This window comes from Anthonomus grandis, chromosome 14 (genome assembly GCF_022605725.1).
Source record: "Anthonomus grandis grandis chromosome 14, icAntGran1.3, whole genome shotgun sequence".
Classification (NCBI taxonomy): domain Eukaryota; kingdom Metazoa; phylum Arthropoda; class Insecta; order Coleoptera; family Curculionidae; genus Anthonomus; species Anthonomus grandis.
The window spans coordinates 336,995-364,580 of NC_065559.1; the positions used below are offsets into that span (position 1 = coordinate 336,995).

The 27,586-nt window shown below is 31.4% G+C and overlaps 1 protein-coding gene across 7 annotated transcripts in view; it reads left to right on the forward strand.

Annotated features, from left to right (window-relative positions):
• LOC126744412 (uncharacterized) overlaps window positions 1-27,586 on the forward strand; it is a 69,657-nt gene that overhangs the window by 8,380 nt on the left and 33,691 nt on the right. For 4 of the 7 annotated variants that reach the window (XM_050451801.1, XM_050451806.1, XM_050451802.1 and 1 more), the window contains 3 exons: window positions 2,806-2,968; window positions 6,579-6,741; window positions 25,199-25,345. In XM_050451801.1, the coding sequence (XP_050307758.1) occupies window positions 2,806-2,968; window positions 6,579-6,741; window positions 25,199-25,345 (473 nt within the window). Of the gene's footprint in view, window positions 1-2,696; window positions 2,728-2,805; window positions 2,969-6,578; window positions 6,742-13,659; window positions 14,344-25,198; window positions 25,346-27,586 lie in introns of those variants that run through there. The other 3 variants (XM_050451804.1, XM_050451805.1, XM_050451807.1) reach the window with 3 other exon arrangements.

A 27,586-nucleotide genomic window follows, 5' to 3' on the forward strand; every position in this document is an offset into this window, starting at 1 on the left:
CATTCCCCTAGGAGGGCACCACATAACTTTATCCTAACCTGTTTTCTACCTTCGGACCTTTCATTTATTCTCTTCATCTCACACTCGCAGTTGCTCCCTCTCTTATCTCTCTCTGACAACAATTGATTAGTGCACAATATACGAGGACTGATCAATATATACTTCACCAATCACGTCAATATCGACCATACCCCAAGTTGGAGCAGTTCAACCTGTTTAAAATTTTTGGCTGGTGTGTAGGTTCAAACTATATAAACGAGGTTAAAACCAACCTGAAAATTCACCTTAATTTTATATATTGTATAAAAGATCCGTTCTAATATGTTGTGCGATTGTGTTTTTACATAATACCGTTGAGCCGACCCATTCGGGCAATTAACTTAATAAAATAAAGTTACCTTTGTCATTTTGAATTTAGTTTTGGTTCGCCCATCGTTCGGTAGGCGTGTAGAAAGTTGTCCGCGGATCGTATATAGATGCGGGCACCTTCGTCATGTGTCTATGTGGTAAAAAATATCAAATCGGTAAGAAACGTTGATTTGTTTATGTATATGTTTGCTCCCAATTTGGGATGTTTTGGTTATGTGGCGCGATCTGACAGACACGCATCCAAACATCGGACGCCATCTTACTGTTAAGTGTCGAACAACCATATTCTCGACGAGTCCTGAGGGTTGTATCATCCGCATAACGCAAGCGCTTCAGTGGAAAATTGCTTGATATTCACTCTTTAATTGTTCAAATTGGTTTTCTATGAGAGTGAGAGAGAACGAGAAATGACCATTCACTTATTGCAACAGTTCATTTAACGGTCTTTTTTTGATAGATTAATTTTGTATAATTCTTATGGAATTTTTAAATCAAGTTTTAGATACCAAAATCGACAAAATAATTAAAATCCATACAGTAAAAGATTAGATATTACAGTAAACAAACATAAATATTTTCTATAAAGTTCAATTAAACTTTTGATGGTCACTGGAATTTGTCATGTTCTATCTCTTTTTAGCTTGTATCAAACTGCAATCTTGTTGATTATTGAGGTGCAAACCAGTGCATATCAAACATTTTTTTAAATTTATAATATATTAATAATAATTGAATTATAGAGGATGTACTGTTACCGTTTAATATAATATAAGACACTTCCAATAAAACAAGGGGCCTTGCCAAAATCCCTTGACGACCCCAAAGGGTCCAAATACTTGTCAAGCGATTTTTAGAAGAAAACCCTTATTTTCTGTAGGGTTAATAGGACTATAGTATATTATGTACAGGGTGTCCCAAATTCGAGGGTGATCATTGGGATCTCGGAAACCGTAAGAGTTACAGAGTTGGTTAAATGGAAGCAAAGTATCCGAAAAAAACCAAAAATTGTCAAAATCGTTTTTACCTTCTACCGACTTTATTTAAAGAGACATGAGGTAGAGACCCAAAGGGTCCAAATACTTGTCAAGGGATTCTTCGAAAAAAAGCCTTATTCTCTATAGGGTAAATAGGACTACAGCTATATCATGTACAGCAACGTAAAGGAAAGTTAGTACCAATTAACTTAGAGCGAGTTCATTCGTAATTTTTCATCCAGGTTTTTTGTACTTTATGATTCTTGATTTATGAGATTTTCAGAAGGTTTTAAGTACCAAAATCGAAAATATCATTAAAATCTATACAGTAAAAGATAAGATATTACAGGAGCACCTGGACTAAACAAACTCACTTATATTTTCTATAAAATCATTTTAATATAAACATAAGTTCAACTAAACTTTTGATGGGCCCTGGAATTTGCCATGTTCTGTCTCTTTTTAACTTGTATCTTATTAATTATCAAGGTGCAAACCAGTGCATATCAAACATTTTTTTAGAGAATTTTAGGGGATGTACTGTTATTGTTATTTATAATATAAAACATTTCCAATATAAATGACTTTTGAGTAGTCTAGGGCCCAAATTCTTGACAAGGGATCCTTTAGAAGAAAAACGTTATTTCCTATAGTTTAAGTAGGACCACACCCATAGTATATACAAAATCATAAAGGGAAATTAATACCATTTATTATGATATAAGGCACTTCCATAAAGAAGTATATGGCTTTGAGTAAAGGGCTTGAAGTAAAGACCCAAAGGGTCCAAACATTTGACAAGGGATTCTTGGAAGAAAAACCTTTTTAAATAGTGCTACAGCGACGATATGTAAAGTATCTTAAAGGGAAATTAATACTGTTTAATAGGATATAAGACACTTCTGAGGTAGAAACTCAAGGGGCCCAATACTAGACAAGGGATGCCTGGAAGAAAAACCTTATTTTCTGTATAGTTAGTGGAATTTTATATAGAACCCGAATACTCCATAACATACCAAATAAAAACACCAATTTTTTCCTCACCAACTGTTTAATTCCGATCATCGTTTGTTTTCTCTTAAAACTCGACAGTTACATTGTTATGTAAACGGTGGTGAGTCATTGAATTTCAGATAAATGATTCAGAGAAGTCCCGACGTGCTCCAGTAACAACAATTCAATTTATCGCCGCTCATCTGTGTTAAAACTATGGAGATTTTTTTTTTTTTAACGAAACAGACTTTTACGTCTAACCCAATTAGAGAGAGCGAGAAAATAATTTTGCTTTGTGCCATGCATTAGTTTGTGTGGATGTATTTTCTTTTTATTACTGAGTTTTTGAGTGGTTTTCGGTAGGGCGTAGAAGAGATGTGTCTTGTTAAAGGTATAATAGTATCTCAATCTTTGGTGCTGCAAACGTTGAGCTTGCCCAATTGATATCGCAGTCGTTATTTATTTCCAGTGGTCTCGAAACGGAAGTTCTGGAACCCGAAGAAATGGTTCCGGAAAAAGCAGAAAACGAGCGACGATCACGTGGTGCACTCGCATCAGGAGCAGAGGGAGACGGAGGGACCTCGCAGTCGGTCTACGGAGGAACTGTCCACCGACGAGGAACCAGTGAGGAGGTAATTATAATGAGTGAGACAGAGATGGGTGGATATTGAAACGCTACTTTTCATTTTCGCCACGAGAAAACAAACTAACTACCTATCTCTGTCTGGCACATGGTCCTAGCCGTAAGTCTCTCTCTCTATCATAGTTGTTATGACGCGAAAAAGTGCCGATAGAGAGCGCTTTTGTATTTAAATTTCACTTTGAAGTAAACAAACGATCTAACCAGTTAAGCAGTTAATTTCCAAGGAGATTTTTCAAGTTTCAAGCAGTTCATCCATCAATTCAATCTAATATTCCAGGCAGTTGAACTATTAATGCTATTAGTAGTCAGCTACTATTTTTTAATTTTTTTTCTTAACTAAATGAATCGTTAAAGTTGTTCGTTGCATTATTCCACGCAGTGAAGCTGTGGTTCTTTGCAGGGATATAATATAGATGAAACAATAGAGAAAAATAGTAGTTAAAAGCCTGTAGTACAAAAAAGGACACTCAAGTGCTTTAATAGTATTTTTATAAACACATAAAAGACTTGGGGCTCCTTCTGATAATAAAATTAACGATCCCAACTGCCTGGAATTAAGATATATATCACGTAAAGTAATTTCATTTAATTTGCAAGCAGTTAAGTGGCTAGCCATTCTCTGCTAATTTTTACAGTTTTTTCTGCCGTCAGGCAATTGAGTGTAGTCTGGAAAATAACTTCTACTCCATATTACTAACAGTAAAGAAAAATACATTTTATTTATATTAGCCTGATGATAGCCTAATCTAGGCTAGAACGTTGGCAAAAAGAAAATATATTATTCTGCCACCGTCAATTGACAATAAATTATTGAAAAGACAACGAGGTTAATTTGCAAACACACTGTTGGGCGCCAAAAATGTATTTTGCTACCTTCAATAATTGATAAATTATTATTGGAAAGATGAGGTTAAATTGCAACCACACTGTTGTTTTGTACACTTGAATAATTATTGGTACTGTCTGATACACGGTTTTAGCCATAAGTCTCTCTCTGTCACACTCGTTGTGCCGCGAAAATTCCCATAAAAGGGCGCGTTTTTATTTAAATTATAAAGTATAGTAGGCTTTTTTTCTGAGGTTTCTCTTCTATAGAATAATGGGCTAGACAGAGATGAACTTATGGAAAAAATCGTGTGCTAAAAAGAAATAGGCATGTAATTATTTTGAATTCTATCTTTTTCATGGGATTTTAAGTTTGAAACCCATCCATACCAGCGAAAATATACCTTTGCGAAACTTGAAATGTCTCAGACAAAAGTTTGAGGTGTTTGGATGAGGAGCTGAATAATGACCTTGCGGTTAAAATTCAAGGTCAACTTTCATTTTTCAAATGTTTGACACCGCTAATCGAAAGGCCGTGAATTGTACGTTAACGTGCGCGTCGGTGTCGTGTGATGATGTTCAAGGTTATTCAGGAATGTCAAAAGCTATTTAGAGCTTAGAGATTTTCGTTTGGGCCGCTTCTTTTTTGGAGTTTTCGCACGACCTCGGGACTTGTCGGATAAAAGTGCCTATAACTTTTTTTCTAATTAGGGTAGAGAAATGATTTTCACCTTTTTATAATCTGGAAATATGAGGCTTTAACCTGATTATTTACAAATTTTCATTTGTTTTTTTGTTTAGGACTAGGACGCCTTCAAAGTCAAAATTTTTTTTTTCTCCATTTTTTCCAATGGGAATTCGCTACAGGTCGCAACGCTTCTTTGAATGTTATGAAACTTTACAGATCGATTGGGGTTTACGTGAGACAGTGCGGTATAGTTTTTGGTTATTCTCAGCATACGGGAAGTATTTTTTTTTAACCTCCAAAGTTTCAGACATGAGTGATATTCTAGCCCCTCTGACGGTTTAACAGTTGTTTTCCGGAAATAATGACTCGCAGAAGATATGTTTGCCTTATTGAGAACTACAATTTTTATTAAGGACTTTTTTTGGAAAAAAATCAAAAAAACCCAAAAAATTGATTTTTTTTAGTTTTTTCTGTGTAAAATTTTTATGGTGCAAAATATAAAAAAAATTCATTTGGATCAATTATACCTACACTCTTTCCGAATAAAACAAAGTATTAAGTTTAACGCTATCATTTATACAGGGTGAGCAGCGCTCAGTTGAAAATACCCTTTTTCGCACTTTTTTTTTCCAGCCTTAATAACTTTCTAGTGGCGTCTCCTAGAGCCAAATGGCTTATGGACGGTTTGTAGCGTGTGATAAGCAGAATGTTTTGCAATTTTAACCGTACTTCTAAGTAAAACCGTTTTTGAGTTATGAATTTTTTAATATTTTTTGACTTTGGTAATTAATTATGCGCACCCGGTATGTGATAGAGGAACCAAAACCAATCGAGCAGATGCGCCATTCATTTTACTATAACATACTAAAATTTAATTTTTTCGCTATTTTTACAAGTACCCTAAAAGTATTTTTTTTTTTCAAAGAAGTACTAAAAATCTACCCAGACAAGAGCCTCGTTCGAGTCACCTATGGCCGGTGTTATGGCCGGCGTCTCCATGGCAACGAAAACGGCGAAAAAAGACCCTTTTTATAATCGAAATTTAACTACTAAAACCGATTGGAATCGGTCCAGAATTGATGTTAAACTGTTCCTAAGGCTTTATACTATTTTTCCATGTACAAATCATAAGGTAAAAACCTTTTTTTATACCCGAAATCATCGTCTGAAAATGGTCGATTTTGACGTCTGCGCGCGATTTTAATGCCGACTTTTACAACATGGCGTCAACGTGGATGAATCGGCTCGGACTTGCTTCCTAATTTCATTGATAAAATCCTTAAAGTAGCTCAGAACTTCCTGAAATTGGTATGGAATTATTCAAGAGACTCTGGAGAATCCGAATATGTGCATATCTTTTACCAAGTCGGGTTCTTTTAGCCGTGATAATTCGGCAACGTTTGACGTTTTAGCATTTTCCGTGTAATATAATATAATATTCATGCGATACAGTGGTCTATACAAGGCATTGTGCTAGACAAAAATTACAACACAGTGGGTCCTAATGATAAAAAAAAATCTAATCGGGATTTAATGGGTATCATTATTTTATGTGGTAATTTTTTTTTATAACTTTTTGGTATTTGCACAATTTGAATGAAATTTGGTATTTGGGTTTGGTTTAGGGTATAATTATTAATTTTTTACAAATTTTTGAAATATTGAGTTTTAGGGTCACGTGACTACGAAAGTTTTTTTCCTATGGGTCCGATTTGTTTTAAATTTGGTATTTGGGGTTTATTTAGGAAATAATTATTGATTTTTAGCAAATTTTGTAAGTATTGGCTTTTAAAGTCACGTGACAATTAAAACTTTATTCCTGTGGGTCTGATTTCAGTAAAACTGCAGTCATATTATATATTAAAGAGCTTATCACATCATGGTTCTGTGAAGCATGATACCCCAAAAACCGTAGACTCAAAGCTTGTAAGACATATAACGCGGTGAGTAGCGTTGTCAGAGCAACTGCTCAACAATTTTCAATGGTTATTTCGACTTGAATTGTATTTAAAAAACTTTATACTGATCAAAATTAAGGAAAATTTCTACTGGTCTAGTTGTTAAAAGTTTTTTTGTTAATTTTCAGTCACGACGTGCGAAACTCGACGAGTATGCACCCGGGGCTGAGCGTATCGCACGACAGCGTCTTTCATCCCCTAAACTCGGGTTCGTCCGATCTAGAGCTGGATGGAGCCCAAAGTTCATCGTCCCTCTCCATGTCTCAGCCCTTGGGAGATCCAAAGTTACAGGTAAATTCATTTAAAAACAAAAGAAAATCACTTGAAAGCCCATCAAGTTATCGGTACGATATGATGCTATCTTGTCGTTAACGTAATGGTCTTTTAATTATGGTTGGCTTTGTACAAATCGATTATGGCATATCGTTTCTTGGTAACATTGACAAATGCTAAATGATAACGTCAGCGTTTTGTTTTTATTATCTGTAAAAGCGGTTTAATTTAGTAACGGAATGTTTTTGAAATGTATGTGACCTTCGAAATACAATCACACCTCCCTCATACGTCAACTTTTGACAGTTGTGTCTGGAATGATCCAACGTCAATTTAACGTGCCATGACCATCTCAAAATTTATCACTTGTGCAATTTTTCATAGCATTCTTGACTAAAAAACAAAGTTGTTATGACATGGCATGCTAGATTAATTAATTGATTGATAACGATCGAATTCAAAGCCTACTTGATTTGCTTAGTCCGTTCTATTCTTCCAAGCCTCCTTGACTAACAATTAGTCATGGCACACTATGAAACGTCACAAATTGACATTCTGAAACTAGTGACGTCGCTTATATACGGTCAAGTAGGCTTGGGAAAATTGATTTATTTACATTTTTTGTTTATTAAAGCCTACTTGATATATTTTTCCAAGGCTCCTTGTCTAATTTAGCGCTTTAACATTTAGTCATGGCTAGTATTATATTGAAAAAGAAACGTCAAAAATTGACATTTGACGTGGAAAAACAGTTTTATTTTTCCACGCCTCCTTGATTAATAATTCATTAAATTGACAGTTAGTCATGGCATACTACGCTAAAACTTAAATAATTAAAAAGCGCGAATGAAATATTGGAATGGGTCATTCTCCGGGCAATTGCCAAAACTGCCATTAATTTTTCTCTATATCAAAGCTTACTTGATTGAATTTGAAAATTGGGTAAAATTTAAAAAAAAGTATTGAAAAATGTCCAAAATTAAGAAAAAAATGCTAATGGGTCATTCTCGAATAAATGATGAAAACGTCTAAAACTAAGGCAGCTAGAATTTTTTTTTAGTTTAATTTTAATTATAAAATTAAAAAAAAAAAGAATTAGAAGGACAAAAAGACAAGAAGGCTTTGGAATGCTTGCTTATGAACTTGTTGAAAAAAGTTGAACTGGGTCATTCTCACAAAAATTATCAAAATATTGATAATTCGAAACTTAAATAAAACGGAACGGTTTTTAATCAAGGAGGCTTAGAACGGGTCATTCTCTGAAAAAATGTGTCAAAAAATAGTCAAATTAAAAAAAAATTGAATGGGTCATTCCCAAAAAAATGTTCAAAAATAAAACAAAATTATTTTTATTCAAGAAGACTTGCAAAGGGTCATTTTCTAAAAGATATTGTCACCCCTGGCAAGATCTGTTTAGTACAAATACAAAAATACACAAAGTGCTTTTAGTACAAATTCTTAAATAGTACAAAGTTGAATTAGTATTTTGTACTATTTCCCAAGAATGTCATCAAAATAAAAATGGGTCAGTTATGTGAGACTGATATCGCAGATCAATAGACCCTTATATTTAGAATTTTTGTTGACACTTTTAAAATTATATAAACACATATGTAGACTAGTAAAAAATATATTTTTTTGAAATGGGTCATTCTCTTGTTTAAAAAAATCTATAGCATCAGTCAGAAACATCATCATCATCAACAGGTCCGGTCTCAAAATTAAAAAAATAAAATTGTGGATTTTTCTATAATTTACTTCTTAAGAGCCCCAGTGTCAATGCTTCAAAATATAATTTTTGTTGATTTTTCATAACCAGTGGTGCTCTTAGGACAGACATTCCGAAAAAAATATTGACAATTTGAGTTTTTTTTGAAGACGCACCTGGAGTTGGAAAAATGATAATTTTCCATGGAAAATTACAAGAAAACTCCAGGTCCGGCCTGAAAATCTGAGAAAAAAAAATTATTTTTTATAAAACCCCTAATTTTTTGGCCCAAAAATTCGTTCTTAAGATCCTCAATTTTAGGGAAAAAATCTATGTACTTTCAAATTTTTTTTTACTAGTCCTGATTTTTTTTTACTTTTTAATAAAAATTGGGGCTCTTAAGGCCGAAAGAAAAATGCCATTTTTTGAAATTTATTTTAAAGAATTTAAAAAAAGTAATTAAATTAAATTATTCTAAGTCCGGCCTTAAAATTTGAAAAATAAAATTGTGGATTTTTCTGTAACTTTTTTCTTAAGAGCCCCAGTGTCAATGAAATAAAACACGTCTTCAAAATATAAGAATTTTAATTTTGTTGGTTTTTCATAAACAGTGGTGCTCTTAAGACAGACATTCTGAAAAAAAAAAATTACAATTTTTGAGATTTTTTTGAAAACGGACCTGGACTGGGAAAAGTTTTTAGGTCTGTCCTTAAGAATAATTATTAATAAAACCGCAATTTTTGTTGGAAAAATTATAATTTTCCATAAGAAAACTCCAGGTCCGGCCTGAAAATCTGAGAAAAAAATTTTTTTTTATATAATCCCAACTTTCTCCCCAAAATTGCATCCTTAAGAGAGTCCCAATTTTAATAAAAAATTTTTTTTTTATTAATACAGACCTGGAATTTTTTTTGGAAAATTTGAATCCAAAAAGAAGTTATTCGAGGTCCAGCCCTAATATTAAAAAAAATATATTTCATTTCAAATCAGTTTAAAATAGTCGATTTTTCTATAATTTCTGCCTTAAGAGCCCCAATTTTGATTAAAAACTCTTCAATTTTTTTTGAATACAGACCTGGAATTGTATTTAATTTTTTTTATGTTGCCTCTAATGAAAACTCAGATCCGTCTTTTAAATTATTTTTTTTAACCGGATTTTTTTTTTCGAAAAAATGAACATTCAATTGAAAATTCCAGGTCCGGCCTGAAAATCTAAGGAACATATTTCTTTTTTATATAAAGAAAGACCCGAAGAAAAATCCCAATTTTTTGTCAAAATTTATTCCTTAAGAGTCCCAATTTCGATGACAAAATCAGTGTAATTAAATTGATTTTTTAATCTTTTGACATACGACGATTTTCTTATAAAAATGAAAATGTAAGAAGTTAAATTATGTTAATTTCTTATAAAAATTGGGGCTCTTAAGACTTTTGACTTTCTTTTTTTGGAAACGCACCTGAAATTGTTTGTTTTTGGGTTTTCGTCAAAGCTAATTAAAAACAAAATCCAGGTCCGTCTGGAATGATTCTCAAAAAACCCATTTAAAATCAATAGACAATATACTAATAAAAATGTATAATTTTTTTATTATTCATTAAAAAAAATTATTAAAAAATCTATAGCCTAAGAACCAAGGCGTAACATTTGTAAATTGACAAAATTAAATACATTTTTCCGAAAAATTCGACACATATTATATGGGAACAAAAAGGGTCATTCTCTGAAAAAATGTGCGTAACAATAATCTTTATTTATTCATTATTATGCCTTAAAAAAAATATACATTTTTTTGAGAAGGGATCATTTTATAACGTATGCCTTGACTTAATTAAATAAAACAAAATACATAATTTCTAATCAAGTAGACGTTTGAAAGTTGTAAAGAGTCATTCTTTGAAAAAACCACTCAACGTAAAAACCAAATGTGAAACTAATTATTGCATTTGTTATAAAGTAGGCTCAGTAGAATATAATGGTCGTATTATACAAACGTAAATTTGTAATTCAATTTGTTGCTCAAACGGAGGAAGCTAATACAAGGGGCAAACACTGCTGGGGGGTCAATAAACCTCCGAGAGATTTAGATAAACGAGAGAAAATTGAAAATTACCATATTATACCGATCTATCCGTTTAAAATAATATAAATCTGGGGAACATTCAAGTGTTTTTACATTTTGTTTAACAGCTGACGATCACCTTGTTTTAACTATAAACGGTATAAAAATGACAACATCTGCTAGGACTATATATACACAGGTTGCTTTATGGGTCATTCAAAACCATTAGGTGGCATTCGGTTACTTAATCTCTATAATATAAGGTATTTATCTCGATATTTAAATGGCGTCATGTGGGCTAAAAAATAAAACGGTATTGGTCATAATTTACGGTTCCATCAAATAACGTGGATGAATCATTAATTGGTATAGATGGCATTGAGTAGAAAATGATTAATAGTAACAGCTGGGCGTGGTTTGTTTTTGTATAGGACAACAGTGTCGCTGTTGCATAACTGATTGCTTGGCCACACCTTAATTTCCTTAAGCAAGAAGGCATAATAATGAATAAACAAAGATTATTGTTACGGACATTTTTTCAGAGAATGACCCTTTTTGTTCCCATAAAATGGTTGTCGAATTTTTCGGAAAAATGTATTTAATTTTGTCAATGTACAAATGTTACGCCTTGCTCCTTAGGCTATTGATTTGAAATGATTTTTTTTTGAGAATCACCCATTGTTAAAGACGGACCTGGAATTTGTTTTTAATTGGCTTTGACGAAAACCCAAAAACAAACAATTCCAGGTGCGTTTTCAAAAAAAAAAATTTAAAAATGTCGATTTTTTCGGAAAAAAAAGTTTAAAAAAATGTCAAAAGACGGATCTGGAATTTTTTTTCAGTTTTCATTAGAGGCAACTTGAAAAAATAAAATACAATTCCAGGTCTGTATTAAAAAAAAATTGAAAAGTTTTTAATCAAAATTGGGGCTCTTAAGGCATCGACCATTTTAAACTGATTTGAAATTAAATATATTTTTTTTTTTAATATAAGCGCTGGACCTGGAATAACTTCTTTTTGGATTCAAATTTTCCAAAAAAAATTCTTGGTCTGTATTAAAAAAAAAATTAAATATGTTTTTTTTTTTATTGAAATTGGGGCTCTTAAGGATGCAATTTTGGGGAGAAAGTTGGGATTATATAGAAAATTTTTTTTTCTCAGAATTTCAGGCCAGCCCTGGAGTTTTCTTCCAACTCCAGGTCCGTCTTCAAAAAAATCTCCAAAATTGTCAATATTTTTTTCGGAATGTCTGTCTTAAGAGCACCACTGTTTCTGAAAAACCAACAAAATTTCACTTCTTACATTTTCATTTTTATTACTGTATCACGTACCACATATTCTATACTAAAAAATTATATTTTGAAGATGTGTTTTCTTTCATTGACACTGGGGCTCTTTAGAAAGAAATTACAGAAAAATCCATAATTTTATTTTTCAAATTTTAAGGCCGGACCTGGTTTGACTTTATTTAATTTAAATTTTTTTCAAGGTTCAAAAAAAATCTGAAAACATTTTCAAAATGTCCGTCTTAAGAGCCTCAATTTTTATGCAAAATCAACATAATTTAACTTCTTACAGTTTATTTTTTTTTAAAATCACCCTAATTTTTGTTTTAAATTAATTAAAAAAGACTGGTTCTATCATTAAAATTGGGACTCTTAAGGAAGGAATTTTGAAAAAAGTAGGATTTTTAGTAGGGTCTTTCTTTATATATAAAAAAAAAAAATTTTTTTTCATATGTTCAGACCGGACCTGGATTGTAATAAATTTTCTTCAAATTTAAAAGAAAAATTAAAATTCCATGTCTGTATTAAAAAATTACAAATTTGAAGAGTTGTTTTATTTCATTGACACTGGGGCTCTTAAGAAAGAAATTACAGAAAGATCCGCAATTTTATTTTTCAATTTTTAAGGCCGGACCTGAAATAAGTTAATTTAATTACTTCAAAAAAAATCTCAAAAAATTTTCAAAAAATGGCAATTTTCTTTTCAAAATATCGGTATTAAGAGCCCCAATTTTTATTAAAACCTAAAAAAAAAATTTCAGGACGAGGAAATAAAAAATTGAAAGTACATAGATTTTTTCACTAAAATTGAGGCTCTTAAGAACGAACTTTTGGGGAAAAAAATTGGGATTTTGTGGAAAATACTTTTTTTTTTTAGATTTTTAGGCCGGGCCTGGAGTTTGCTTATAATATTAATTTTTCTAAAAAAAGTCTGAATTTTATTAAGGACTCCAGGTCCGTCTTAAAAAAAAATGTCCGTCTTAAGAGCCTCAGTTTTTATTAAAAATTAAAAAAAAAATCCAGGACTATTAAAAAAAAATTAAAAGTACATACATAGTTTTTTTCATTACAATTAAGGCTCTTAAGTACGAAATTTTGGGGAAAAAAATTTGGGGTTATGTACAAAATTTTTTTTTCAAATTCTTAGGCCGGGCCTGGAGTTTTTTTTTTTATAATATTTATTTTTCTAAAAGAAAAAATCATAAGTTTAAACCCCAGGTCCGTCTTGATAAAATTCTAAAAAAAATATATATATATTTTTTTAAATATCCGTCTTAAGAGCCCCAGTCTTTTATGAAAAATCAACATAATTTAATCTCCTTTTTTTTTTTTTTTTTAATAAAAGCGTCGTATGTCGAACAATTAAAAAATCAAAATGTAGGGTTTTTTTCATTGATATTGGGACTCTTAAGGAACAAATTTAAAAAAAAAAATTTTTTTTTTTTAGGGTTTTTATAGAAAATAAATAAATTTTTCAGATTTTGAGCCCTAATCTGGAATTTTCCCTTTAAATTATTTATAAATCCATTTTAATACTTTTAAAAAACATCAAAAGTTTCTCTTATTTTTTTCTTAAGACGCACCTGGATTTTTTTTTCAAAAAGTAAAACCAGACATTCTGTATAGCGATATCTATACGATCTAGAAAAAAAAACAGTGACCCAATGAACTTCACACCAAGTAAACCTAGTCACTTACATGCAAATCCACACAAAAATCGGTCACAGTTTTAAAAACTGCATGACGAGTCGATGTCGGTTATGCATGCGGCATCGGCTATACACATAACCCGAGATGTCTTACGTTTCGTTTTTTTTTTTGCATTAATTTATTTTATTTTTATACGACCAGTTTACTTTTAGACGCGGTACGCGTAGCACTCGCTCAGTACTTCTGACGATTTTTTTCTCAAGAATTTCCGCTCAAATTGTGTCTTTTGTTTGTCTCTCTGCGCGTGTGACGTCAGTATGCAACAGATGTCGTTAGACCATAGACAACCGAAGACTTAGATCACTGGTGCACAGTTATAATTACTCGCATTACGAGTCATATCTTAATGTATTGATAGAGAATGAAGTTTAGCACGTACTTCGTGGCCCCTATGGTTTATTTCAGTCAGAAAATATAAGAAACGAGGTTCATAGTTATCTTTAGACACCGTGCAATTGAACCAAAATGGGACATAGGGTAACATAAGAATATCCTCTTACATAGGGAGGTAATGCTAAATTTATCTTAGGACCAGGAAAAAAAACGAATGCAATATGTGTATTATTATGACACTTGTTGTATCGAACATGTTTCGTAATCCTCCCTGGGTTGGGCATTCGACACATAAATAAACTGATACCAGATTCAATCGTTTAACTGCCATCTGATATACTACACGAATTCCGATCGTATTCACAGTGCGTTCGCTATAACCGGGTTACGATAATTATTATTCATTTATCGCGAGGTGTTCGTTAGTAAATTGTGATCGTAATTATTCATATTTCTAACACTCTAGACGTTTATGTGCGCTCCCGATGCATCCTGGATTATGGTTTGGTTATTTAATTACTTTGTAAGTAACTCATCCATGTCCTTCTCACTCACTCCAACAGATAAACAAACGTAGAAACTGCGGTGCATTTTTCGGTTCCTGTTTGTAGTAGTAGGCGATGACAGAATATAAATTGTGATTCATTTAGGAGAGTCGCCCAGTTCGTTTCTCTTGTCATCAAATTTATATCCCAAGCAACACACGATGGTTAAATAAACGTTTATTTTTGGTTTACAACGTTTTTCAGGAACCCTACCGTTGACCACCCACCCACCCAACACCTCTTACCAGTAAGAAATTGTATTCAAAAATCATCGTTTTCCAAAATAATACGCATGAATAACAGCTGGTTTTGTCGTTAATATCTAATCTAATAACACAGTTTGTCTTTTTAAATTTAATATAATTATATATACGTGTATTAATAAATATTTAATACAAAAACAGTGATTTTTCAAAGGGATTTCTTACTGGGCAAGTATTTGGGGCGGGTGGGGGGCTATGAGTTATTTAAATAAAAAAACAATAGCAACATTATTTTTTCTTTCACTCTTGCACATAGAGCGCGTGGAAATGGTTGACGTGACGACGATCGCTTCTTCCTTCGAGTACCGAGCCGTAGTAAGCTACGAAATGTCAATGTCTTGAGGATCAAACAGCACATTGGCGTAACACAATTAATTATATAAATAAAAACTGTTCAGAATGCTTAATCTAATAACACTTTTTATTTAAATGTGACACCTATATTTTTATAGGAGTCAGTAACATAGAAGAAAAAGAGTAGTTTATTGGATAATATGGATGAGAAACAATGATTTTTCATAAATAATAATCAGGTTTAAAAATTAGATATAAGCGTAAAACGAAATCGTATATCATATACGTATATTCTACATTGATCATATACGGTTGATAAATAAACCAAAATCAACAATTTATTAAAAAATCTTTGAATTGAATGATAATATTATACTCTGATATATTGGAAATTTAATTAATATTTAGGCAAAATGACCATAAATACACGGTGGGTATAATAACATTGTTTGTTCATTTAAATACGATCAAAACAATAAGAAATACCTAGGCACTTCTGACTTGTCTTGCATGCAAAAGGTCCTGGGTTCAAATCCGCTCCCTGTTATTATTTTTTTTTTAATGTTACGGGGGCGGGTCAATAAGTCCGTGACTTTTTGAATTTCCCACCCTTAATTAATGGCAATGGCAACTCTGCTCCTGTCAACAGAGAACTGTCAGTTGACGCCCGTCAAAATTTGAACAAGCTGCGTCATTTAGTTTGTGTTTGACAGCTGTTGACTACCACTTGTTTTGAGAAGAAAATGGAAAAAAGTGAATTTCGTGTCGAATCACTCAAACCAAGGCTAAGCTTGGTAAATATTATGGGGACTCTGCACCATCCATTTCCATGGTAAAGAAGTGGTTTACTGAATTTCGATGTGGCCGTACAAGCACGGAAGATGCCGAACGTTCTGGACGCCCAGTCGAGGTCTCTACATCCAAAACAATCGAAAAAATTTACGATATGGTTTTAGCCGATCAGAGATTGAAAGTGAGAGAGATTGTGGATCTCACATGGTTCAGTAGTTTCAATTTTGAATGATCATTTGGGTATGAGAAAGCTTTCCGCAAGATTGGTGCCGCGTTTGCTCACGATCGACCACAAACGCAACCGTGTGACAATTTCCCAGGAGTGTTTGGCGTTATTCAACCGCAATATGGACAAATTTTTGCGTCGTTTCGTCACCGTAGACGAAACGTGGATCCACCACAACACGCCGGAGACCAAACAGCAGTCAAAACAGTGGATTTCTCGGGAATTTATCTTATAGAACTCAAGTAGTTAGAATTTGTGGATGCTATTCAAAAAAAATTATAGTAAAGCCTTCTTGTTGTGGATGATTTCAAGATCTTTAAGGTTGTCAGTGAAAAAGTTGTTTGTATCAAATTGCAGCAGGACCTGCAAAGTGTTTGTCAATGGTTTTTTTCAAAGAAAATGTCACTAAATGCTGTGTAATGAGTTTCACACTTAAAGTACAACCTATTTCATATGATTATAGCTTGAATGGTAAGATTCTTAGATCTTGTGACAGTATTGACCTATATTTTTAACAAGGCATATAGCAAATTCAAATTTTTAATCAGAAACTCCAATTTTTTTATAAAATCTTATACAATTAAAACTCTATCTAACTCTTTAGTAGGACATCTTGAGTAAGCTTCTATAATTTGGTTGCCTCAAACAAATTGCTGTATAGATTATATTGAGAAGGTGCATAAATATTTTCGCAGTATTTATATTTGAGAGAAAATAAAGTCTATTCATGAATCGGCGCCCAAGAAGGCAAAGGTGGGTTTGTCAGCCAATAAAGTCATGGCGACCGTTTTTTGGGATGCACGCGGTATAATCCACATTGACTATCTTCAAAAGGGGAAAACAATCAATGGAGAATATTATACCAACTTATTGGATAGATTCAATGAGGAACTGAAAGAAAAAAGACCACATTTGGCCAAAAAAAGTTCTTTTCCACCAGGACAATGCAAGGGTCCACACATGTGCAGTTTCCATGGCAAAAATCCATGAATTAGGTGACGAATTACTTCCTCATCCGCCCTATTCTCCAGATTTAGCCCCCAGTGACTATTTCCTATTCCCAAACTTAAAGAAATGGCTCCAACGACGAAATCATCTCTCAAACAAATGCCTGTTTTAATGACCTCGACAAATCATATTTTTCCGAAGGGATAAAAAAATTGGAGAAAGTGTATGGAATTCAAAGGAGACTATGTTGAAAAATAAAATAACTTTTTATATAAAAACCTGTCTTTTTTTTTCCAAAAAGTCACGGACTTATTGACCCGCCCTCGTATTTGGGCCAGAAAGGAAATTTGGTGTTCCAATTTTTGGTGTCCAATTTTTTATTATAAAAATAGAAAAAGTTTAAAAAGTTGTTTGGCAGCCATAGGGATCGAACCTGAAACCTCAGGCATCATACTCAATAACCTTAACGTACTCAATGGTCCGCCGGTTCGATCCCTATTGTTGCCATCAATTATTTTTATACGAGGGTTGTCTTTTAAGTTTTGCATATGCAGCTGGAATAAAACAAAAAATCACTTTTAACGACTTTATTGTTTTTCAAAGTATTCTCCACGAAATTTAATGCACTTTTGCATGCGCTCAAACCAGTTGTCAAAGCTGTTATTCCACTCGTTTGTGGGTACTGTCAAAATTGCATTTTTAAAGGCGTTAACTGGTTCCTCTGGCGTCTGAAACCTCTGACCACGCAGTTCATTCTTGATTTTTGGAAAAGTATAGAAATCGTTGGGACTTAGGTCGGGACTGTACGGAAGATGATCCAATAATTCGACGTTTTGATAAGTTAAAAATTCAATAGTTTTCCGGGCTGTGTGCGAACTTGCATTGTCTTGGTGGAGGATGATTCGTCGTTGTGGGTTCGCTTTTCGAAGCTCAGCGATGACTTTCGGCAAACAAATGGTAATGTACCAATCGGCAGTAACAGTTCGTTGATTCTCCAGAGGAATTGTTGCAACATGACCTGCTTTTGAGACAATTGTTGCAACCATCTTTTTGGATACACTTCGAGAACGAATGACTTTTGTTGGCTTTTCTTCATCTTGAAATACCCATACAGACGACTGACGTTTATTTTTAGGTTCATATATGAGTAAATCCATGATTCATCACCACTGACAATGCTGTACACATTTTTAGAGGTTCCTGCCTCAAAGCGGTCTAGAGTTGTTTGACACCCTAGCTTCTTTCTGTTCTTCAGTTAACAGATGCGGTATCCAGCGGGAAACTAATTTTCTTACCCGTAATTCTTCATGCAAAATTTTTTGAATTGAGGTCTTTGAAATCGTCAATGAAGCCTCAATCTCACGATATGTCACATGTCGATCTTCCGTGATAAGCATACGCACAGCATCGATGTTTTCTTGGGTGACAGCCGTTTTTGGTGCACCCGACCTTGGATCGTCGCTAAGACTAACCCGTCCACGCTTGAATTCTGCATACCAACGAGAAACTGTCGACTGATGTGGTGCTTTATTACCGAAAACAGAAATCAACTCAGCACAGCATTCTTGTTGAGATAATTGCCTTCGAAAATTGTAAAAAATAATGGCCCGAAAATGTTCTCTGTTTAATTCCATGGTATGCGCAATTTGCTAACTTTAAAAATTCACTGTAGCTGTAAAACTATATGTATCGCACTGACGTTTTGAATTTAAGAAAAGTAAAGATTGAGGTTAAGTTTGACTAATGACATTTGATTAGTGACGCCCTCTATGTTTCTATATGCAAAACTTAAAAGACATCCCTCGTATAGGAGCGTCAGCGAGTATATTATCTCCCTGCTCTCCGACTCAAAAATCGCGTTTTTTGGCAAATAAAAATTCATATCTTTGGCTGTATGAGTAGCGAAACGACGAAATTTGGCACGTCAGCTCCTAATACATTGACAATCATGGATCCGTAAATAATTTTTTTTTTCGATACCCACAAAGGGAGCGGTACCAAGTTAAAGTCAAAAATTGGTAAAAAAACGTGTGAAATTCCTTTCTCCGACGAGAACTCTGTATACTTTTTGGGCAAGATCCGTATACAGGGTGAGTAAATATAAGCAAGTAAAAAAAAATTTTAAGTGTTTCAGAAGCTAAACTATAATTTAAATAAAAAAAAGTGTTTAGGCGAAAATGCTTAGTTTTATATAAGGAATGACATATTTGGAAATTTTTTTAACGAGTTCTGGCATTTTCAGTTTTTTGGAATTTTACGCTAAACAGTACTTATTTTAAAAAAAAGTTTCCACGAAAAAAACCTTTACTAGTTCTCCTTCAAACGCCATATAAACGAAATTTTTGTGACATATACAGGGCGAGCAATAATTAATTTTTCCCATGAAGGTCCGACCCAAAAATCATATTTTCTTTAATAACTTTCTAGTGGCGCCACCTGCACCATTCATATTCTCAGGTATTAAACAATATAATAAGCCGAATATTTACGTGTAATTAGAATTTTTCTAACATTAATAGTTTTTGAGATATTTGCATTTTTGCGTTTTACCCATTTGCGGCGTCCCCGATGTACATTATTAGAAAATGAAACCTCATCTATAAGATCCCAAATTCTGTTTTACAACACATACTAAAATTTCAGCATCCTAGGTACATTAGAAGTACCGAAAAAAATCGTTTTTCTTAAACAAGTCAATTTTCTCACAATATGGCCGCCAACAGCACAAGTATCTCGGCATGTTATTTGTCGGAAGGGCGTCACGGTTTCGTTAAATTTTCAATGAAAATTACCCGGAACCTGTCAATTAAAGGTACCGTCTGATCAGAAAAACTCTGAGCTTTCCGAATATGTGCATATCATTTGGGGAAATTGTATATTGCGGCCAGGAAAATTCGGCAAAGTGCAAACTCGGGTGGCTCAAAACCAAATTGGCACTTTTTATTCATTTAAAAATAATGGGATTTATACACCGTGGATCGTATTGATTTATTTATTGTAGAATATGGATTTAGGTATTATAAGTTTTAGGATTTTACGCATTTTTATATTACTTTTTTATTTTTTATTTATTGAAAAAAATAACAAATAAAACGATTTTTTTTTATAATAAACAATTTTTATTCTCATATAGCTACCATAATTTATAGTGTTTATTTGTATAGAGTCGACACTCCGTCTAAGGCTAATTTTTTATTACGTACATCAGCATCACTGTTATCTAATCAGCTATAGTATTCACATGGATAATAAATAAACATTTCCTTTTAAGGGTACGAACGCTCGCGCTTATGGTGAAAGTCATCAACCGTTATCTCGACACCGAATTGTGCAAACTACTTCAAGAATATTGACACTATTGCCATTTGTTTTTTCAATTAATTGTCAGGCTTAATTTAAGCTTTTTTAGTTCCAAATGTTGGAAAGCCCTTATCATCTTTTGCTACTGTGAAGTGAAGCTAACCTGACGTTTAAACAAAAATGAAATATTATCTGTTAAGTTTTTATATAAAATAAAGTATACAGGGTTGGGCATTCAGCCGCGGTAACCTTGAAACGAAATAAAAAAATAAAAAAACCGGATAATTTATGTAACGATTGCAACATTGTCAAATGACAGTGATACACCTATGGATATGCATGCCTGCATTTTATGGGCGCGGACAGATTATGGGAGTATCAATGTTGTTTTTAATTCATTTGAAAAAAATGCTTGTATACTGAGAGAGACCCTGTGGCCATCCTGTATTTATTAGACTGTTTTCTCACAGTAAATTATTAATTAACATCGTGTATGTTTGTTGTGAATTTACGCTATATTCACGCAGATCAAATCACTTCTCGTGAAAACAATTCGGTAAATTCGACATGCTCAGCCTTGTCCTTAATTCGTATTGCGTGGCCTATTTTCGGAACATTTTACGGTTTATTGAAAATAGAATCTACATCAGTCATGCAACGAGTCATATTTTGTGAATTTTTTCTTCTTAGATCATCTGAAGAATTGAGTATAATTTTTCAAAATTCTATATATATGTAAAGAACAATAAATAGAGTCAAATAATATAAATCAAATATACAAGTGCTTCAACTGAAATAAAATTTAATATACCGCTTCCTGAATGTAAGCACACATACATACTTTGGATGAAAGAATGCGGCTGAGTGTTAAATAAACCGGGAGGAATACATTCCCGAATAAAAGAAAACATACAAGGAATTTATTTTCGGCCCGAAATTTATAAGAGCTTCAGATTAATATTAATAACAGTGTTCTATGATTTATTGATAACACTTTTAATCTCGACTTAATCCATTAGTATATTCAACTAAAGCTAATAAAAGGGTTTAATATATTGATGAGTATAGAGATAAGATAGAAATAAGTGCAGAAGACGCATTTATTTTTTTATTGAAACACTGTTTTTTTTTTAATGTTTATTGTATAAAACAGTCCTTTTTTTTAAATGGGAATAATGTAATTAAGAATTTTGATTAAATTAATTAGAAAAATGTGCATAGTCCTAGGAACGCTGAGGTTTAAGATTCCATCCCTGCATAGCCATCATTTTTTTGTAATGTTATGTTCTTACGTTTTTAAAATTTAAAAAAATTCTTTTTTTTATAATTTTTATTAATAAAAAAAAAGAAAAACTCCATTAAAATGAACCAGGGACCAATGGATGGTGAAATGCACTGAAGCAATGAACCTTAAAGTCCAAGGTTCGATTCCCATGGGCGTCAATTATTTTTATTTTTTTTTTAGTTAATCAACATTCTTTTTTTTTATTTAAGAAAAAAATTATAAAATCATTTAAACGTTTTTTTTAATTCTTGTCATTTTTATGCTTTTAATTTTTTTTTAACTATTATTTCATTTTTTATTATGACTTTTCATTCTTTTAATTAAAAAAATTAAAATAAAAGTGATAAAAAAAATAAGAAGTTATAGTGGCGACACTAGGGATCGAACCAACGACCAATGCCACTGCCACTATAATAAACCCTGAGGTCCAAGGTTCGATTCCCGTGGCCGTCAATTAACTTTTTATTTAATTTTTACGCTTTTAATTTGTTTTTAAATCAATATTCTGTATGTTTTTATTAATTTTAAATTTTTTAAAAATTCAAAACTGCAACTACAAACTTTAAGGTCCAAGGTTCGATCCCAAGGTAGTCATTTAACTTTTTTTTTATTTTCAACTTTTTTGGAAAATACTAAAGTTATATAAAAAAAAAGAGAGTCATAGTGGTGACATTAGGAATCGAACCTGTGACCAATGGATAATGAAATTCACTGCGACTACGAACCTTGTCCAAGTCAACCTTGTCCAAGCCAAAGTCCAAGGTTCGATCCTTATGGGCGTCAATTATTTTTTTTTTTAGTTTTTGTGATTTTTATTTTTTTTAATCAACATTCTTTTTTTTTTATTTAAGAAAAAAATTATAAAATCATTTAAACTTTTCTTAAATTCTTGTCATTTTTATGCTTTTAATTTTTTTTTAACTATTATTTCATTTTTTATTATGACTTTTAATTTTTTTAATTAAAAAAAAGCAAAAAAAGTCATCTACAAAAAATTAAAAAGTCATAGTGGTGACACTAGGGTTCGAACCGACGACCAATGGATAATGCAATACACTGCCACTATAATAAACCCTGAGGACCAAGGTTCGATTCCCGTGGCCGTCAGTAAACTTTTTATTTAATTTTTATGCTTTTAATTTCTTTTTCAGTTAATATTTTATTTTTTACTTTTTATCAAAAAAAAATAAAGTTAAATTTTATACTTTTTAATTTTTTTTAATCAACATTTCTTTTATTTTTAACTTTTTTAGATAATAAAAAAGTTATATAAAAAAAAGTATTATTATTATTATTGTTATTATTATTATTAACTTTTTTTTATATTTGTGATTTTTATGCTTTTATTGTTTTTTCAATTAATAATTTATTTTTTTTATTAGACAAAGTATTTAAAAGCCATATACAAAAAATTAAAAACGCCACTAGGCATTGAAACAATGGCCAATTGATAACAAAATGCTATGCGACTATATAATTGCCTCAAATAACTTCGTTTTTAAATTTTTAATGCTTTCATATTTTTTTTAAAATTAATATTCTGTTTTTTATTATTATTTTTTATTTAAAAAGAAATATAAAAGTTACATGAAAAGAAAATTAAAAGTGATACTGCCGACACTAGGGATCGAACCAACGACCAATGGATAGTGCAATGCACTGCCACTATAATAGACCCTGAGGTCCAAGGTTCGATTCCCGTGGCCGTCATTTAACTTTTTTTTATTTATTTTAGCTATTTTTATGCTTTTAATTTTTTTTTCAGTTAATATTTTATTTTTCACTTTTTATTAAAAAATAAATAAGTCAATTTTTTTTATTTTTTAGATTTTTATACTTTTTAATAATTTCGTTTCTTTTCATTATTTTTTATTTTTAACTTTTTTAGAAAATACAAAAGTTATATTAAAAAAAAGTCATAGTGGTGACATTAGGAATCGAACCTGTGACCAATGGATAACGAAATGCACTGCTATGGGCAGTCAATTAACTTTTTTTTTAAATATGTATTTGTGATTTTTGTGCTTTTATTGTTTTTTCAACTAACATGATATTTTCTATTAAAAAAAAAATACAAAAGTTACATGAAAAATAAATTAAAAGTCATACTGGCGACACTAGGAATCGAACCAACGACCAATAGATAGTGCAATGCACTGCCACTATAATAGACCCTGAGGTCCAAGGTTCGATTCCAGTGGCCGTCATTTAACTTTTTTTTTATTTTCGTTATTTTTATGCTTTTAATTTTTTTTTCAGTTAATATTTTATTTTTTACTTTTTATTAAAAAATAAATAAGTTAATTTTTTTTTTATTTTTTAGATTTTTATACTTTTTATATTTTTTTTATACTTTTTAATAATTTCGTTTCTTTTTATTATTTTTTATTTTTAACTTTTTTCGAAAATACAAAAGTTATATTAAAAAAAAGTCATAGTGGTGACATTAGGAATCGAACTCTTTTTTTTTAATATTTGTGATTTTTATGCTTTTATTGTTTTTTCGATTAACAGGTTATTTTTTATAAAAAAAAAAATAATATTTTTTAAAATTTTTGTGATTCTTATGCCTTTGTTTTTTTTTAATTAATAATTTATTTTTTATTAGTTTTAATTTTTTGTTTTTTTTTTAATTAATATTTTATTTTTTATTATTAGTTTTAATTTTTTAATTAAAGAAAATATTTTAAAGTCATGTACAAAAAAGTAAAAACGACACTAGGAATTGAAACAATGACCAATAATTGATAATAAAATGCTTTGCGACTATAATTGCGTCAATTAACTTTGTTTTTTATGCTTTTATATTTTTTAAAATCAATATTCGACTTTTTATTATTATTTTCTATTGAAAAAAAAAATATAAAAGTTACATTAAAAAAATTAAAAGTGATACTGGCGGCACTAGGGATCGAACCAACGACCAATTGCTACTGAAATGCACTGCGACAATAAATCCGGAGGTCCTAGGTTCGATCCCCGCGGCCGTCAATCAATTATTTTTTCTAACTTTTGTGATTCTTGTATGTTTAAAAATTAGTAGAAATTTAATTTTTTATCGTTAATATCGATTTTTTTCACACGAAAGAAACCAAATTACAATTTTAAAGCTCATTTAGCGCATTATGCCTTATGCTCGTTTTGCTAAGTTTAAGTGACATCATTTCAAAGTTTTAAAATACCTACAGCCTCATTTAAGTAAGTGCAACTTGCCTTATTACTCACGTATTTATTTTCCAGTAAGTCTAGACAGTAATTTCAAAATTAAAAATTGACCATCATTGGTCTATTTATTCTTCTTTCTCCTTCAGCCACGTTGTCTATTTTCAAATCAATATGCCCTTAAATGGCATGTCATCATTATTTAAAAATAGGCCTTCGCCCCGCTCTAATAAAAAGCCTCCCCGGTTCGGAAATAAGGGTAGTTTTAGTTAGTCTATAGACAGGCGAACACGTCCCTATTTCATTATTAGTCTTCATAATATTATAGTTTTCAATGGTATACACCAAATTGTTGACTGATTTATTTTTTTAATGCGTTACTTTGACATTAAGTGCCTCTCATTCAATTAAATATTAAACCAAGAAAGAAGTTTCAATTAAATTTCAAAGATGTTATCGCGTCGTCCAAGTCCAATCTCAGTTTCCCCTTTTCGATGAACTTTTAACGGTTTTACAGATGAATGTTCAAAGATAAAAAGACGTTTTCGTTTGTTTCTTTGCAGACTGAACTGAGCTCGAGACTGCGACTGCGCCGCGGACGCGGGGACACCAGCGAGGATGACGAGGGGCTGCCCCGGAGCCCCCCTTGCGGCTCCCCCGCCGCCGTTAACGACCCCTTTCTTATACTCGACAAGACTGTTAATAATAAAGTAAGTTTTTAAACCTTTACTGCTACTAAGAACTCATTAGAGGATAGAACAAAGAGTTTTGGTTGGTGGTAAAACTGTCTCTAGGATTTGTTCAAAATCCGTGTCACTTTCTGATTCTTCGCTATTACTTCCATCTAAATTAATAAGGAAGCCGATTCAAATAATATCTGGTTTAGGGTGAAAATTCTTTAAAAAAGTCTTGTCACCAGTTTCATTTCTAGGACTGAAAGTAATTAAATATTTTTGCATGCGTAGATGTCGGTAGTTGTAAAGGAAAATCAAGAGCAGTTAGATCCGGTGAGTGGCAGGGCCAGTGCTTGTTGCCTAATGGGAAAGAAGATGTTGGTATACTTTATACCAAGCATCGATTGTCTTTTTTTGTTCTGTATAAGGATCTTCTTCAATTAGTATGTACAACATATAAGCCCTTAGTGTTGAAAATTCGAAGCGGTTTGAGGGTTTTAGTGTTGGTGATCGTCAAGGTGAGTATGCTCACCCGATTTCTATATATTTCGAGAAATTCGAGCCCAATTCTTTTGGACAGAATTCCCGGTCAAAGAGGCAAAAACCCCATTTGGAGATGAAAACTTCTAAAAAGTTTTCCTCATTTTCTCGAAAACTATTGGGAATATGGGAAATTTTCTTATAGCATAGGAATCATAATCAAAAACAGAATAAATCATAAAGAATAACATTTAGCTCTAAACCTCAAAATAAACAAGTTATGAAGGATTTTTGAAAAATTAAAAATTTTTTGTGAAAAATTTGAAAAAAACAATTTTTGAAAAATTTTAATTTTTTTTTTTAAATTGAATAATCGCTCAAAATGCTTCAAAAAATTCTTATAAAAAATTTTTGAAAAATGTCCCAGAAAAAAGTTATAAACAATTTTCCCAAAAGTGTTCCTCAAAAAATCCAAAGATGGAAAAATGTTTATAATTTAAGTTTTTATTTTTTTTCTGAAAAACTATTAGTTGGAGAAAAAAATTGTTAAAACAAAAGTTGTTTGGAATGTCAATGCGCATAAGATGCAACAAAAAAAAGTTTTAAGTCCAATAGTTTTTGAGAAAATTGCGAAAAACCTCTTAACAATTTTTTCAAAAAATATTGGGAATATGGAAGATTTTCTTTTAGCATAGGAATCCTAATCAAAAATAGAACAAATCATAAAGAATAACATTTAGCCGTAAACTTCATAATAAAGAAGTTATGGAGGATTTTTGAAAAATTAGAAAATTTTTAGGTGCAAAATTTGAAAAAAAAATTTTTTGAAAAAATTTAATTTTTTTTTCGATAACTCTATAAAACACCTAAAACACTTCAAAAAAGTCTTATAAAACTTTTTTGAAAAATGTACCTGGAAAAAATTATGCTCAAATTTCCCTGTCTCAAAAATCCGAAGGGGTAACCATGAGAAAATTTTCATTTTTTCAGTTTTTATTTTTTTTCTGGGAAAACTATTTGTTGGAGAAAAAAATTGTTAAAACAAAAGTTGTTTGGAATGTCAATGCGCATCAGACGCAACAAAAAAATAATTTTTAAGTCCAATAGTTTTTCAGAAAATTGGGAAAAACTCTGAAACAGTTTTTCCTCATTTTCTCGAAAACTAATGGGAAAATTTAGAATTTTCTTTTAGTACTGGATTCCTTATTAAAAATAGAACGAATCATAAAGAATAACTTTTCGCTCTAAATCGAAAAATAAAGGAGTTATGGGGGATTTTTGAAAAATTAAAAAAATTTTATGTAAAAAATTGGAAATTTTTTTTTTTTGAAATTTTTTTTTTTTTTTTATAAATTGAATAATCGCTCAAAAGGCTTCAAAAAAGTCTTATAAAAAATTTTTGGAAAATGTACCTGGAAAAAGTTATATCCAATTTTCCCAAAAATTCCTCCCTCAAAAAATCCAAAGGGGTACCCCTGGAAAAATATTTATAATTTTAGTTTTTATTTTTTTTCTGGAAAACTATTAGGTGGAAAAAAAAATTGTTCAAACAAAACTTGTTTGGAATGTCAATGCGCATTAGATGCAACAGAAAAATAATTTTTAAGTCCAATAGTTTTTCAGAAAATTGGGAAAAACTCTGAAACAGTTTTTCCTCATTTTTTTGAAAACTGTTAAGAATATTAAAAAATTTCTTTTAGCATTGGATTCCTTGTTAAAAATGTAACAAATTATATAGAATCACTTTTTGTCGTAAAACTCAAAATAAAGGAGTTATGGAAGATTTTTTAAAAATTG